Raw genomic sequence first — 16,487 nt, forward strand, 5'->3', positions numbered from 1 at the left:
CTCTGACCGTCTGGAAGAGGTTTGCAGACAGAGCAGAGATGTGTGTCCTTCATCTCTGAGCTGTGGCTCAGCGCTGTCACACTGATGCTGAGATTGAACATCACAAAGAGCGAATGTTTCTGATCTTGTCCTTATAAGGACATCGTGATGTAACTTAAGTAGCTTTTCCATGACAATACCATCTTTACTCTCGCTTAATTGAACATTTCCTCTAGAGCAGTGCTTCTCAACCTTACTAATGCTACGACCCTTTAGTACAATTCCCCATAGTGAGTGACCCCCCCAACCACAAATCATTTTTCTTGGTGCTTCATAACTATAATTTTGCTGCTGTTATGAATCATAAACCATTCTAATATTTTTGGTGATACAGGTTTGCCAAAGGGGTCATGACCCACAGGTTGAGATCCATTGTTCTATAATAAGACATGGTATAAAAAAATTAGTATATTAGGAAAAATGATTAGTAAATTTGGGGGGATTATAACTATTTTTTATCGTATTGGTAACTCAGGGTCTTGCATATTCTAGGCATGTGCTGTTCTGCTGCATGATGTCCCCAGCCATTAATAATTAAGTTTGCTATCTTTGGCTGGTTGTAGACCGTGTCAAACTCTGCTTACTGTTTCTTTTTATTATGGCATTAGGGGAATGGTTCTTTCTTTTAATTTTTAGGAACTTAATTCAACTGTAGAAGGCAAACAAAATGATGCAGCTCATTGAGTCAAAATTTTATTACTTAGGCAGGGACAAAGCATCACGGTAGAGCTTTTGCTTGGTATGCATGAGGCTGCTCTGGGCTTGAGCTCCAGCACCAGTGGAAAGTGAGATTGTGCCACCCAGAAGCTCAAGAGCTCGAACCTACTGAGTTTATAAAGCTAGTCTGGTAACACCGCGTGGTAGCTACCTTTTAGATAAGCCATTGCGGAGTCTGGATAGCAGAACCCCAGGCCACTGAAATGCGGCTCCTACCCTGTGATAGAACACAATGTGAACAGCACTGTGCAGAGCCAGATGAGTATCCGAAGAGTGTGTGCCACGGCAAACCAGGCTCCAACGAGAATGTGGTGTCCGAATTTCTGCAAGTTGGTTGTTCATCAAGTAGATCCTGATAGTTTGGCCTTTTATCACATGGTTTAGACACCTGGCCCTCTGGAGCTGACAGTTTAATTACTTTGGTGATCAGTGAAGGAGTGTTTTGTTGTACTGAATCATCAATAACTTTAATGTATAATAATGCATGCTTTGCTTCTTTTTCTCTGTCTCTGCCCCGCCAACCATGCTCAGACAGTTGTGCTCAGCGCTTAAAGCAAACTTACGTACGTCACAAATGATCTGACACCTTCTAAATGTTGCCACAGTTCTTAATTTCATGACCCTTGCTTTGAAGCCAAGAGGATGCCCAATTTGAACTCTCCCTTCCACTGTCCTTTTAAAGTGCCCTGTGGTGTGGTCTGGCAGGCAGTTTGCCTGGCTCTGGGACTTAAGTGCTGCTCTTTGGAAGACTTAGCTGGCACAATGGACTTAAATCAGAACTATGTAAACTGTAAAAGTAAATAGCAATGAATGCGATGTGACCGGACTATAGGGGCTTCTGAAAGGTTTACAGTAGGGTGATATGGTCCCCTCGGAGCTTGAGGAATGTCAGGACAGCGTATGTTTGATATAGGGGTTGGGATGGGGAAGATCCAGGTGGTAGAATGGACGGTTATTGCAGGCAAAGGTCAGAAGGCCTTGCGATCTGAAGTTGTTAAAAGTTCTGAAAGGGAGGTTTACCGTGCACTGTGGCCATGTCTTCCTTTGTGAATCCCACGAGCATCTAGTTACTTATCACTTGCATTTGCAGATTAAAATAGAACAGATAGGCTTAATTAATAGACCTATTTGCTCTGGGCCACCTGCTGTTCTAATACTTTACTTAGTAGGCTTTAAAAATTGCAAGGTAACCATAGCCATTGTTCTCCTCAAATCGTTTAATATATACACCATTATCACTGACAGCACAGTTGCCTCCTTGGGGATCTTAAATCACAGGCTAATATTCAGGCACATTAAACACATTCTTTTCATTAAACACATATGAGAGCCCCTGGCATGAAGTGAGTTCTCAGTACAGGAGCTATCTGCATTTTTCTCAAAGTAAACCTGAGTTCTGGAGTACCCAGTGTTTGTCAAGAGACCACTGCGAGAAACAGAAGATGAAAACCAAACAATACCAGCAACAACCTATATCCAGACACCCTGGAAGAGTCGCATCACTGATAGGCTTGTCTTTCTCCCGCATTCTCTTCATTAGTCCAGTCTACAGCGACAATAAGCTGGGTCACCTTGGATGGGCAGATAGTGTCTCTACGCTCTAAGAGGCCTCGCTTCTGCCCTGTCAGCAGTTATGCTACTTGCACCCTTGAGGTGCTCCTGGCACAGAATACGCTCCAGTCCCAGGGATGTCTGCATTTTGCTTAAAGAAAACCTGAGTTCTAGAGTTCCCAGTGGTTGTAAATAAGCCATTGAAAGAAGCACATGGCCAGTCACACCAAACACCAAACCAAACAAAACCACAAACAAAAATAAAACCAAGCAAACAAGCAGACCCTACAATGATGCAAGGCTTCTTTCTGTCTCACATTCTCTTTGTTGTTCAGTCTCAGGCTCCTTATTGCCCGGTAGTCCTCTGCGTGGGCTGAGATGAATCTTCAGGAACTGATGCCTCATGATAAATGAAGCCAAGGAAGCAGGGTTTAGAACAAAAAGCCACTGCTCTTCCCCTCTCTGCGCAGGGAGTTTGCTGAACCTCCCTCATCTAGACGTGTTCTTGGCATTTCCCAGATACCAGGGCTGAAGATCAGCCCATAGCTTGACCATTGGCAGTCTATCCTGCTGTTATTAAAGAGGAAAACTTTGGGTGCCATAATTTCTCTCCTGACTGGTTTTACTTTTCAATCAGTTGAGATATATTTTTGTGCCACAGTCTCTTCTAGGGATAGAGATGCTTCAATCAGTAAAGTGCTTCCTACATAGCTGTGCAGACTTGACTTCAACATCTAGTGCCCCCCTAAAACAGCCGGGCATGGCACCTTGCACCTGTAATCCTAGCACTGTGGAGATGACAAGAGAATGATTGTAGCTAGCTGGTCGAACTATCTAAGTCAGCGAGTTTCAGGTTCCATGAGAGACCCTGTCTCAACAGATGAGGTAGAAAGTGACCAAAGAACATAGCAGATGTCAGAATTTCTATGCACATGTATCAGCCTATACATATGTCTATCTGTATACATTAGCATGTACGCACCACCCACACAATACAGCCATATGTATATGCACACAAACACACACATCCACAAATAAACACACACAGATACGTACACCTATACACACTCAGACACACGCACATGCGCACACATACACACATAAATACACAAAAATACATACACACACACATGCACACACAGACTCCTTTGTCACCCTGTAATGCTAAATTGCATTAACAAGTCGAAAGTGATCGCATATTGATTTTATTTTACAAATACATATACATACATATATCCAGTGCTGAAGTTTCCATGTTGATTTTATGGAGAATCGTTTAGATTAATTGTCTCATATTTTCTTTTGCAGAATGCTTAGGGATGCATGCTGGTAAGTTTTCAGCCCTGTGCTCTTTTTTCTTTTGCCTCACAGGAGAGAATAATAGAGCGTTTGAAAGAGCAAAGGGAGAGAGATGACCGGGAGAGACTAGAAGAGATAGAATCCTTTCGAAAGGAGAACAAAGACCTCAAAGAAAAGGTCAATGCTTTACAGGCTGAACTCACGGAGAAAGAGGTGAGTCTAGGGGAATGAAGGTACCACATCCACAGTTCTCCAAATGCTGTTTTTGCTGAAGTTGATTTCATTAATGGTCTCTGGGGACATATAGTGTAGTGTGAAGACTTGGGGAACGTGAGGGCCTTCCTCTCAGGAGGCTGCCTCTGTTCCAGGGAAGAGAGTCTTCCTTCATCAGAGATGTCTTTGGGCATCTTTACCACTCAGCCGGCTGGGCAGTGTGGCCTCTAGAAGCAGTGTTCTTGTGTTTTACTTTACCAATTCTTACTTGTGTGGCTTAGAGAAGCTTTTTTTTAGGTCCTTTTATCTTTTGCTTGAACATCAGTTAGTATATAACAACAATGATAATAGCAACTCCTCTTTACTTATTAAATGCTTTTGGAGTGATTTGAATTTATTTGCAGTTCTCAAATGAACCACCCAATATTGCCTGGTTAGAAAACATGACCGTGAAGACAAATTTCTCGGCTAGATATAGCTGCTCTTTTGGAACTGTTTTTTTTTATGGTACAATAAATTATTTAAAGCCATTTCACACTATAGCAAAGCTGAATACAGAATATAAATCCCACCTCTGTTTTTACAGTAGGACAATGTATTATAAAGAACTTTCCTGCTTGGAGATTCCGGTTGTTTGGGGCTGCAGTGTCCACGCTCCAGAGGATACCTGTAACATGTTCAGTATTCTTGAGGATACTTTTATGGAGATATGGATGAAGCAGTTATATAACTTATCCTCAGTTGTCCCCGCCACAGTGATTTCTGTCTGCCAGACATGCACACTCTGCAGGATGGCTCAAGCCCCTTTGTCTTACTGGGTCTTCCTAGTCCACGGCTGCGTCTCTCATATTTCCAGAGCTACTCCATCCCTTGTGTGTTGATAACTCTACATGATTTACAGTCCTCCCTAAATAAGGACTTGAGCTTTGATGCAAGAGGAGTTTTGAGGGAACCAGAACCCAGCCTCTTGTCCCTAAAATGGATGCTTCCTAGATCTTTAGAAAGGAGATTGTTTCTTTGACTCTGCATTGCACTGCCAGACCGGATGGCTCTGTCTTTGCATGTGACAGAAGAACACTAGCTTTGTCCTCATTTTTAATATTTCTCACTGTTTTGACTTGGAAGTGCCATTTGAGGGTTTGCACCTTAAAATCAATGCGTTTACTGCTAGTGGAAAAGAGACCTCGGCGAGGTGGCAAGCTTCAGGTGGAACTGGTTTTGTAAGCAGTGCTAACCATGATTGAGCATCAGTCACATGGACAGTGCTAGCCATGGTTAGCGTCAGTCACATGGGCAATGCTAGCCATGTCTGAGCATCAGTCATGTGGACAGTGCTATCCATGATTGAGCATCATTCATGTGGGCAGTGCTAGCCATGGTTAGCGTCAGTCACGTGGGCAGTGCTATCAATGATTGAGCATCAGTCACATGAACAGTGCTAGACATGACTGAGCATCAGTCACGTGAACAGTGCTAGTCATGATTGAGCATCAGTCACGTGGGCAGTGGTGGAAACCTTTCCAGATCCTGTCAAATGCACTTGGCATTGCTACTTGGCAAGAAATGTTCTGTCAAAAAAAAAAAAAAAAAACCAAGGAAACAAAAACCAAAAACCAAACCAATTCAAACAAAACAAAACAAAAAAAGAAACCAGACCCAGATTAGTAAATTTAACTAAATTAAGGGGCATGCTGAAATGGTTTCTAATCTAAGGGAGGGTGGACAAGCTCAACGCATGTCATGTGACTACCTGGAGGAGTTAGGCTGCTACTGTAACTACCTGGGACAAAGGCTGAAGGTTTGTTCCTTAAGGCCTTTTTTCAAAGGGTGGATCAAGCCCACCCAGAGGACCGAGGATAATCTTCTTAAAACCTAAACCCAGCTGATTATAGGCGTTAGTCGTGTCTGAAACTGTCTTCACAGCACCTAGATTAATAATTAGGAGCCACAGTGTAGCCAAAATAAAGTGGGCTGTCACAACTGGCAATTTACACTTTAAAAAAGAACAACATAGAATTGCAGTTCACAGGGAAGTTACTATTTACTTCGGGTGATAATATGTCTTCACTATGACAATATAACTGGATTGCAAGGGCCTCCATTTTTTGTAGAAGTGAAATCAGAGTTGTAGACCCAAGTTTGAGACTTGAATCTGCCTTTAATGGCTGAGTGATCTCGGACAAGACCAACAGCGGATGTGAGCGCCAGCTTGCTGTCTTGAAAAATGAGTGTTACCCACCTGTCCTTCCAAACGTGCGTGGGAGTTTTCTGCCGGGTAATGATGGCCTTCATCATGAAGGGCAGTCGGTGCTCAGGACACAGTCTTGTATAGTGTTAGGCAGCATCGTGTCCAGAAAGGACACTGTGTACTCCCTGTCTTCCTTGATATTGCAGTGTTGATGTAAGTACAGAAGTAGCACATTTTGGTCAATAGTGGTTGTTAGCTGTTTCATGTTTGGTAATAAACATTGCCCCTATAGGTAGCAAAAACTATGCTCAGAGATAAGCTCTGGTATTTATTTCTCTGGATTTTGGAATTCAGACTATATAGGGAAACTCTAGGATTCTGGGCATGTTGATAACTGAGCACTCTTGGCGGTCCTATATCTGCTAGGAGATTGACCATTGATTCTGGAGTCTACTTTATCCTAGAATTTCAAATACCTTTATCTTTGATTCGTTAGAAGATATTTGAGAAATTAGTCATGTGTTTCTGTTAAAGAGGAGTTTGATAAAATGTAGTAGGATGTTTTACATTTGATTTACCCTTGGGAAAGAAGCATTAAAGTCAGTGTGTTTTGTTTCGTTGTTTTTTTCATATCTCTCTCAGCATATGCACAGCTTACTCGTGTGTTTGGAGAGACGATGCTGAAAGATCACCCTAGGACCATGATCTTTAACATGTCTTTGAAATGTGAAAACTGCCCTGATTGACCACCCCATTTAGTCACATTTGAGTCTACTGCGATGAAAGTCTGTTCTGTTTTGTAAGCTGGCCAACTTTTGTTCCCTGGCAAGAGCCCACTGTTAACTACTTTAGTAAAACTTACCCGTTCTGCTGAATGCATACTTTACTGCGATGTGGAGAACCAGTGAATTTGTACTGATGCTCTTGCTCGGAGAAATCCTGATGTTTTCCTTACAAGCATTCTCCTCCTTTCAGTCCAGTTTAATCGACCTCAAAGAACATGCATCTTCATTAGCTTCTGCGGGACTGAAGAGGGACTCCAAATTAAAATCTCTAGAAATAGCTATCGAACAAAAGAAGGAGGAGTGTAGCAAATTGGAAGCACAGCTTAAAAAGGTAAGTGCAGTCTAAGCGTAGATGGGCTCATTGATGAATTCATAAATGGTTAGAGGAGAGGCCTTTTGAAAAATAAACTCTTTATCATGGGTTATCTGCTGATAAAAGAAACATTTAAGTTGATTCCTCAGAAGTCTGAATCAAATCCGTTTGTAAATATGAAAACCTATCTTAATTTTGCTGTCAAAAGAAAACTTGAAAAAGAGAAAATAGAGGAATGGAAAAGAATAAAATCTAGCCACTACTCTCTGGGGGTCTAAACCCTCTGAAAAGGTGGAGGAGGATGTTCTCAGTAAAGGGAAGAATCCAGACATCGCTTCATATTCTGATCAAACTTTAGAGTTTCAGATGCAGATCAATTTTTGTAATACAACTGGGCAAGAATGTTTCTGGCAACACCCAGCCTCTAGATGGTCATTAAAGTAGTCGACCCCCTAGTGCATCTGTAGAACGATGATTTATATTGAATTAGTAATGGTTTACTGTCTAAAGAAGCTTGCTATATCCAGAAGTCTTTGGAAAAGAAAGCAGGGTCTTTCCATTGTGGCATCCACTTGTTTGCTCCAACCTGAACACTTGTGGGGTGCATTTCCAGTCATGCATTGTTCCTCTGACTCCCTATGTTGTGTGGTTCGTCTGCACTCATTGTTCATAGAAAACTCATAATGTTATTAAGTCTTTTGTTCCCCTTGACAACTAATAAACTTAGAAGAGATAAGAATCTAAATACATAATAAAACACATAATAAGATTTGATTGTGATTCATAGCACACTAGAATAGTGATTTATTAACTATAGTTATGAAGAAAGATGGCATGGATGGCCAGAGATGTGAACAATGTTTGTATCTACACAAGAATTATTTTGAATGCTTAATATTTAAATACTGTATTTTCTACAAACTTATGCAAACTAAAACTGAAACCTGACTATTCCATACTTACCACGTAGGGACTTTAGAAAGTCACCATATGAAATTGCACACCAAGAAAGTCCCCTCACTAAGACTCAGAAGCAGCATTGAGCATGGCTGTAGAGATGGCTGGTGGGTAAAGTGATCAGCTCCTATCCCCAGTTCCTATGTAAGAAAAACAGGCATGGTGTACTCCTGTATTTCTTCTCCGGGCCAGCAGAGATGAGTAAATCTCCAGACTCTTCAGCTTCCCAGTTTACTTAATTGGTGAGCTCCAGGTTATTAAGAGATATATGTCAAGAAACAGAAGGTGGAGGAGCAGCTGAGGGAGGCACTTGATGTTTATCTCTGCTTGAGACATGTCTGCGCTGGTGCATACAGCCATGTACACATGCACACACCCCCCCCCCCCACACACACACAGAGGCACGGAAAAAGAAAGGCATTCTTAATATTTCCCTTATTTTAAGTAGTATTTACTTAAACAGAAATCTGGACTATGAAAAAGTTTAAATTGCCCATCTGAAGGTATTTAGATAGCTTTTTATACATTTGGTGTATGAACTATTTTCTAAATATTTACATTGTGCTCTATAATACACTATGCTTTTTACTTAATAAGAGAGCTCAGTGGTGATAAAACATGCTCTCCCACAACACTATAGCGAAGGGAAGTGGCTGCTGTACCATCTTACCTCAGCCATGGCGTGCTGAGCAGGAGAATCTCAGACACACCCAGAGCCTGGAAGGCAGCTGCATCAACTCTGCTGGGCTGTCACGGAGACCAAGGTTCCGCACTGGGATAGCTGTGCGTGTGTGTTTGGTGTCTGTCCTTTGTCCCGATAGCTCAGCATTGGCCTTTGAAATCCTCTAGGAACAAAGAGAAGCAGTCCACATGTTGTTGCTGGAGTTTCCACGCCCATGACTTGATTCTTGACTGAATCTGCATCTTTGCAGTTCAGCCTACTTTGCTTGGGTTCCTCTGGGGTTTGCCCAGCAGGTCACTCACTGGCAACATAGCTTTTCCCCAGACTCCCAGTCGGCACCACTTACTGACATTCACAGTCCAAGTCCTTTAACATTTTGGTGTGGCATTTGATGACATTTTAGTTTTCTACACTGTCACCAGCACTAAAGTGACCCATAGAGTTGTCTCACTGTAAGGGAATTATATAATTCACGAAAAGAGAACTTATTTCTAAGTACTTACATAACCTTTACTTGGTTTAGTGAACTTAAAAAGGTTATGATAACCTAAATATTTTATGTCTCACCTGTAGATGCCACATTGTTCATTTGGCTCTCCAGTATTGACTTAACTTTAGGGTTGAAGTGGTTTTTGCTTTTGTTTTCTTCAGTAGTCTCTAGTTTCTGCTGATGGTTTCATTAATACCTCAAGTAGCCATCACCTTAGAGAGAAAGGAGGTCTCTATGAAATACTTGAAAACACAAGCCTACACTGTATGAATGTACATATGGACACATTCTTTCCTCAAAGAGAAAAACAACTCTAAAAGCTTAAAAGAGGGCCTTCAGCACCTTTTAAATGAAAAGATTTGTGACTTGTGGATTAAATAGATTTACTAAACGAAAGCTGAAAATATAATTATTTTGTATCATAAATATACCATGGACTTTCCCCAGTAGTATTTTGCTCAAGATTTGTGATGGTCCAGGTCCTTTCTGTTCATAAAATCCATATAAGACTATACATTAGTAGTATATAGTTGAAAAGAAACTTTTTCTGTCAGCAACAATGGAATCCACTTTGGGATTTAGCTTTTTATTTTGCTAATAATGCATGACTTAAGGAAGCTATTTTTTTACATACAAATTTGTGGAGGACTTTGCATACATAGTCATTTTTAACACTTTTTCATGTAGGGTTCATGATTCCTTCAAATATTTTAGGATAAAAGTGCTTCTATACAGACAAGGGATTATGTGAATTCTATCTGAAACTCTTAGAAATGACATCAGATGCTCATGTGCGAGGAAATCCTACTGATTTTAGTGAGTTCATTGAACAATGCTAACCAGCTAAGGCATAATTACTAGTGTGCATAATAATTAAATCTATGCACCAATATTAGTTATCCACGGAGTGAGAAGAACCTAATTATTGATGTATGGATTACATCGTCTATTGAATAATGTTTATTTTTTTTTTGATGTTCAAGCTGGAGAGGGTAACTGACCTGTGTCTTTAGGAACTCCTGAGAAGACACAGACCCCCAAGTGCCATGCCTTCTACTCCAGTTTTTGCTTTAGGAGACTTTTCTTAGAAAGCATGCTAACTATCCTCAAGTTGAAGAAACAGGTGTCCTGTCTTCAAAGGAATGTCTCAGCCTAGTACGAATTAATAGTTACCCTCGTATCACCCCTCCGAGACCTCCATCTTGAGCCTCAAATTAATGTGTAGATATTTAATCAACCGAAGTCGAGAACACTACTTACAGTAATGTTTCCAACATCTAACTGTGCACAAACTTAACAGGAGCCCATATATACTCTAAAGCCCTTGGAACGTTACAGGCTATCTTTCAGAACTGAGACAGGAGAAATTGGTAATAGGCAACACTGTGTTGTTGTTCCCTTTACTTTTTTTCCAGACTTGAATTTTCCTTTGCTCCTTTAAATCAGTGTGGTGTTGCCCTGCTTTCTGATGTGTCCCTACTGTTAGCGTGCTGTTTCCTAACCTCCGTTTAATGTAGACACCAGATAGAAACTGTAGGCTTCTGGTACTACCAGAGAAGAGCTATAAATTCAATGATAAGATTTAATTAATCTTTTATTATGATCATCTTTGAAGTTCAGGTAATAAATTGTGGGCTTGGCCAGAAGCGCTCCTTCTGATTCATTGTTGGAGGCCAACACTTCATGTGTCACCAGAAGTGGACAGTTTTCTTTATTTCATGGGCATTTAACTCGAGAGAGGGAAAGGAACACAAACCTTAAATTTCTTGTTTCAGCTATTCTTTTCTAGGAGCCAAAGTCAACATTTGTATTCCCCTAGAGCCTTTCACTTCCACTGTGGAATGTTTAGAAACTGAAATCTCTTCTTTTTTGAAGACCAGCTCGTCTGTGCGAGCCCTGGGTTTGCTGAGCTAATAATGCTGTTTTTCTGGGTCTCTCCTTCTTTCCCTGTCTGTGCTGCAATGCCTCCCCACCTTTGCCATGTAGCAAGCTGAGCAGTTGTTCAATCAGATGTACAACCCAGTAAGTCATTTCCAAAAGTTCCCGCTGTAACATATCAAAGCATGAGGATCCACTGAGCCCACGTGACAGTGTGCCACGCTGGGGAAGTGTCCAAAATGAAATCAGGCCCTTCCCATTTCCACTCTGTCAACAGAAATGATCTGCACGGAGCTAGTGCCATTTCTTTCAAAAATTTAAAAACCGAGAGACTAAGAAAATTTGGCCAACTCTGATATTACTTTCTTCCTAACTTCAACTCTCAGACTACAAAACAAAACAAATCAGCCAAGGATGCAGGCTTCTAGAACTGAGATGCTTCAAGCACAGGCTTCCCTGAGCCACAGGGATGGCATTTGCAGAGCAGCCAGTGGCTCGCGTGTGCAGCATCATGTTAAGCTGGCTTTAGCTTTAAAATCTGGGCTGTACTCATGGAGACTGATACGTGCCCAACAATAATAAAAAGTCAGCAGCCCTAACACAGTCTGCTAGTAACACACCGTAGCAATTCTGAATTTAGTTTAATGAAGTCTGAAAGGCAGGTAACCAGTTCAAAATTAATAAAATAGTTCGGATGTCACCACTAGTTCTTTATTCTAATGACATTCGTGCAAAACATGGGTTTCTCTAGTTTGTTTAAGAAGGAAGGAAGGAAGGAAGGAAGGAGGGAGGGAGGGAGGGAGGGAGGGAGGGAGGGAAGGAAGGAAGGAAGGAAGGAAGGAAGGAAGGAAGGAAGGAAGGAAGGAAGGGAGAAGACTTTTTGTCTTGTCACCAGACTGACTTACTGGCAGGTGTATTGAATAGATGTTACTAGAATGTGTCACTTGTCGAGTGTGACCAGCAATGCCCTCTAATTATCTTCAAGTTATCAATCCCCATCACAGATAAAAGAAATACCATGTGTCAAGGAAGCAATTCAGTCAACACAGTTTTATTTGTTAAGCATACAGGGTGATGGGCAAGATGCCAATATGTGTTTAATAAATTCTACCTGGACCCTTATTTTTACCCAACAAATATATTTGCAGACACAATCCCCAATGCCCTGCCGGAACATCCCCCATATGGATTTTAGCAGAGTAGCAAAAACAAATGGACAAACTGCCCAAGTTTTCTTTCCCTTAACATTTGAATGGAAGTAGTGATAGGTTGATTAAGACAGTGGAGAGGTGAAGAAAGATGCTCCCACCAAAATCAGAATATCTAGAAGCTTGAAGAATCACCCTAATAAAAATGCATGTTTTCTTGTGAATGTTTCTAGAACAATTTTTTTTATTTATAAGTTAGGGACAAGAAGAGAATGCAAATTGGCCATGCTTTGTGTGTCTGAAACATAGAGGGATTGCTGTGTTTTCTAGCTGGGATATGATCAGACAGGAGCTGGAGTTCACTAGTCCTTTTCATAGTAGGTAGCATCAAAGACGAAATGACTTAATAACATGGCATCCTCAACTTCCCCTTAACCTTCCACCCAGGGCCAGGCCTCTGCTATTCAAAAGAAACTTTGTGGGCTTTCTAGTGACTAATTCAAAGCTTTAGACTGGTGTTCTTCCCCAGATTAGTTAAACTACCCAAATGGTTTGACATTCGGGGAATAGAGCTAGCTCTATTAACTCCCCTGTCTGCAGGTATTCTCAGGATCCAGTTCTTTTTTGGTCTGATAGAGATGCGGATTGATGGGTTTTCAACCCTTAATAGCTTGAAAAATAAATGACTGAGTTTCTCCTAGTTTTAAAAATAATGTATTATATGTCCTTGGTATTGAAAGAGTAAAGAAGGGTGTCAGAGATGATACAAAGAGCAAGAGGATAGCTCACTGACAATGTAGGCAGGAGGAATGTGCATGTGTGTACATTTTCTTGCTACGCACCTTTGGGTGGAGGAGGCTACTCTTTTTTATCGCTTCCTCTTCTTTCCCTGTCTTTTTCCCTCCCTCTTCCTACCTTTTTCCCTTCCTTCCCTAAATCTTCCTTTTTTTTCTTACATTATACCCTTTCTTTTCACCAAGTTGCACCAAAAATATTTTGTAGCAAAAATCCATGAGAGTCTAGGAGGGGGTTCAGAAGAATTTATTTAGGTGTATGATAGGGGTGAACACTCCCAGATGCAGGGTAGGTTAGACACCTCCTGTGGGAAGACTACCACCAGCAAGCTGCGTGCTCCACTCCTACCATTCATGCAAGCTTGAGAGCAAGAAAATGAGAGACCTTTTCTCCTTAGTTGTCATGTAGCAGACAAGACCACACCCTAGAGCTTGCTGTTCCAAGTCACTTGCTAAATGGATCAAAATCCCTTGACACTCCTCTTTTTGTCTAAATAAAAAGGTTCTAACCCTAATACCAAAATATGTAATTATATATTAAATTAATAAATATTATTCAGAAGAAAAAACCGTTAATAACATAACACAAAAATACAGCTACAACCAACTAGAGCAACATCAAGCAAGAAACACATATTAAATGTCCAGGTTATAGTCAATCAGCAAGTAAGAGGATAGTAACTGTGACATTCTAGTCTTCAACCCCATTAAAGATCTGGGAAGAAATATTATATTACCTGAGTAAGCAAGAAGTACAAGCAAGTGACTTCCAAAAAATGTAAGAAATGACAAAAACAGTTGGCTGCCTGGACAATCACCCAAAGTCTCTCTGCAATATTGGGGCAACCAACTTTGGCTATGGGTGTAGAATATCTGACAGACCATTTCTGAAGCAGGAAAATTTGAAAGACTGTCCTACTTTGTCTTGGAAAGGTTCAGCAGTTGCTTTTCCTTGTGTCCTGTTTATCCAGATTAGACAGTGTACTTACTGTCAGAAGTCAGGACAAGGTCAGTTCTTTGCCCAATAGGTCATTTTAGCCAAGAAGAAAATAAGCTCCACATGGAGTGTCTTCAGTTTCCATCATTCTCTTGGGAGTAGATCAGTGCTGCCAGAAGCAGTTGTGTCTCATGTCAACAGAATTCTAAACTATTGAAACATTTAAATGCAATATTCAGTAGATCTTTGAATTGTTTGAAGAATACTCATCAGTGTGTAGTATATCTTTGTTAATCTCAAGAACATAACTAACATAATTGTAAGAATGACAAACATGGGTGACTATTAACCTGTAATTTTCTAAAGAAGAAAACAAACTACCTTTTTTCATTTTACATACCAATCCCATTTCCCACTCCCTCCCTTCCTCCCATTCCCTGTACCTACCCCTCCACCCTACCCCATCCACTCCTCAGAGAGGGTAAGGCACATTAATATGGGGAAAGCTTGTAACTCTCTCTACTAAATATAGGAAGAGCAAGGTATCCATACAAAGAGAATAGGTTTTAGAAAGCCAGTACAAGCACCAGGGATAAATTCTGGTGCCACTACCGGTGGCCCCCACAGTCTGCCCCAGCCATACAACTGTCACTCACATTCAGAGGGACTAGTTTGGACCCTATCTGTCTGGCTGGAGTTGGTGAGCTGTTATGAGCTCAGGCAAACTGTTTCAGTAGGTGTCCTTGTCATTATCTTGACCTCTTTGCTCATATTCTCATTCCTCCCACTCTTCAACTGGACTTTGGGAACTTAATCCAGTGCTCTGATGTGGTTCTCTGCCTTTGTTCCCATCAGTTGCTGGATGAAGGTTCTATGCTACTATTTAAGATATTCATCAGTCTGACTGCATGGCAAGGACAGTTTGGGCACCCTCTCCACTATTGCTTAGGGTCTTAGCTGGGATCATCCTTGTGGATCCTTGGGAATTTCTCTAGTACCACATTTCTTGCTAGCCCCATAATGGCTCCCTCAATCAAAATATCTCTTTCCTTGCTCTCATCTCTGTCCTTCCTTCATCTCGACTATCTCATTCCCTCAAGTTCGCCTCCTCTTTCCCCTTCTCCTTTCATCTTCCTCTTGTGCCCTCCTTACTTCCCCTACCCCCATGCTTCCAAATTTGTTAGGTTATCTTGTTTATTTGCCCTTTCCAGGTGGATCAATGTAAGTTTTTCTTAAGATTCATCTTGTTACTTAGCTTCTCTAGGATCATGAACTATAGGCTCAATATTCCTTGCTTTACAGCTAGTATTCACTTATGCATGAGTACATACTATGTTCATCTTTCTTGATCTGAGTTACCTTACTCAGGATTTTTTTAATTCCATCCATTTGCATGTAAATTTCAAGATGTCATTTTTTGTTGTTTTTTGGGTTTTTTTTTCCCACTGAGTAGTACTCTAATGTGTAAGTGTGCCACATTTTCTTTATCTATTCTTCAATTGAGGGACATCTAGGTTGTTTCCAGGTTATGGCTACTACAAATAATGCTGCTATGAACATGTTGTACAGATGTCCTTGTAGCATGATTAAACATATTTTGGGTATATACCCAAGAGTGGCTGGGTCCTGAGATAGATTGATTCCCAAATTTCTGAGAAACCACTATCCTGATTTCCAAAGTGGTTGTACAAGTTTGCATTCCCACCAGCAATGGAATAGTGTTCCCCTTACTCCACATCCATTCAAGCAGAAGCTATCTTTGGTGTTTTTTGATCTTAGCCATTTTGTCTGGTGTAAGATGGTATTTCAGATTGTTTTAATTTGAATTTCCCTGATGGCTAAGGATGCTGAACATTTTTTAAGTGTCTTTGGCAATTTGAGATTCTTCTGTTGAGAATTCTCTGTTTAGTTCTGCACTCCATTTTTAAATGGGGTTATTTGGAATTTTAATGTCTAAGTTATTGAGTTCTTTATATATTTTGGAGATAACTTTTCTGTCTTATGTGTGGTTGAAGGTCTTTTCCCATTCAGTAGGTTGCTTTTTTTGTCTTTTGACTGAATCCTTTGTTTTACAGAAGCTTCTTAGTTTCAGAAAGTCCCATTTATTTATTGTTGCTCTTAATGTCTATGCTACTGGGGCTATAATTAGGAAGTAGTTTCCTGTACCCATATATTCAAATATACTTCCCACTTTTTCTTCTATTAGGTTTAATGTGGTCACATTTATATTGAGGTCTTTAACCCATTTGGACTTGAGTTTTGTGTGTAGGGAGAGATATGGATCTATTGTCATTCTTCTGCATGTTGACATCCAGTTATGCCAGCACCATTGGATAAAGATGCTTTCTTTTTTCCATTGTATATTTTTAGCTTCTTTGTCAAAAATCAGGTGTTCATAGGTGTGTGGGTAAATATCCAGGTCTTGAATCAATTCCATTGGTCAACCTGTCTGCTTTTATTACAATTTCAAGCTGTTTTAATTACTGTAGCTCTATA

At 40.7% G+C, this 16,487-nt stretch overlaps 1 protein-coding gene across 19 annotated transcripts in view; it reads left to right on the plus strand.

The window, feature by feature from the left end:
- Erc2 (ELKS/RAB6-interacting/CAST family member 2) overlaps positions 1 to 16,487 on the plus strand; it is an 885,961-nt gene that overhangs the window by 416,667 nt on the left and 452,807 nt on the right. For 14 of the 19 annotated variants that reach the window (XR_012912096.1, XR_012912099.1, XR_012912100.1 and 11 more), the window contains 3 exons: positions 3,679 to 3,819; positions 6,983 to 7,123; positions 11,221 to 11,256. Coding sequence is in view for 13 of the 19 variants with exons in the window: in XM_075988882.1 (XP_075844997.1) it covers positions 3,679 to 3,819; positions 6,983 to 7,123; positions 11,221 to 11,256 (318 nt within the window). In the remaining 6 variants the exon portion in view is untranslated. The remainder of the gene's footprint in view (positions 1 to 3,678; positions 3,820 to 6,982; positions 7,124 to 11,220; positions 11,257 to 16,487) is intronic. The other 5 variants (XR_012912101.1, XM_075988877.1, XM_075988878.1 and 2 more) reach the window with 1 other exon arrangement.

Source organism: Microtus pennsylvanicus, chromosome 10, assembly GCF_037038515.1.
Source record: "Microtus pennsylvanicus isolate mMicPen1 chromosome 10, mMicPen1.hap1, whole genome shotgun sequence".
NCBI lineage: Eukaryota > Metazoa > Chordata > Mammalia > Rodentia > Cricetidae > Microtus > Microtus pennsylvanicus.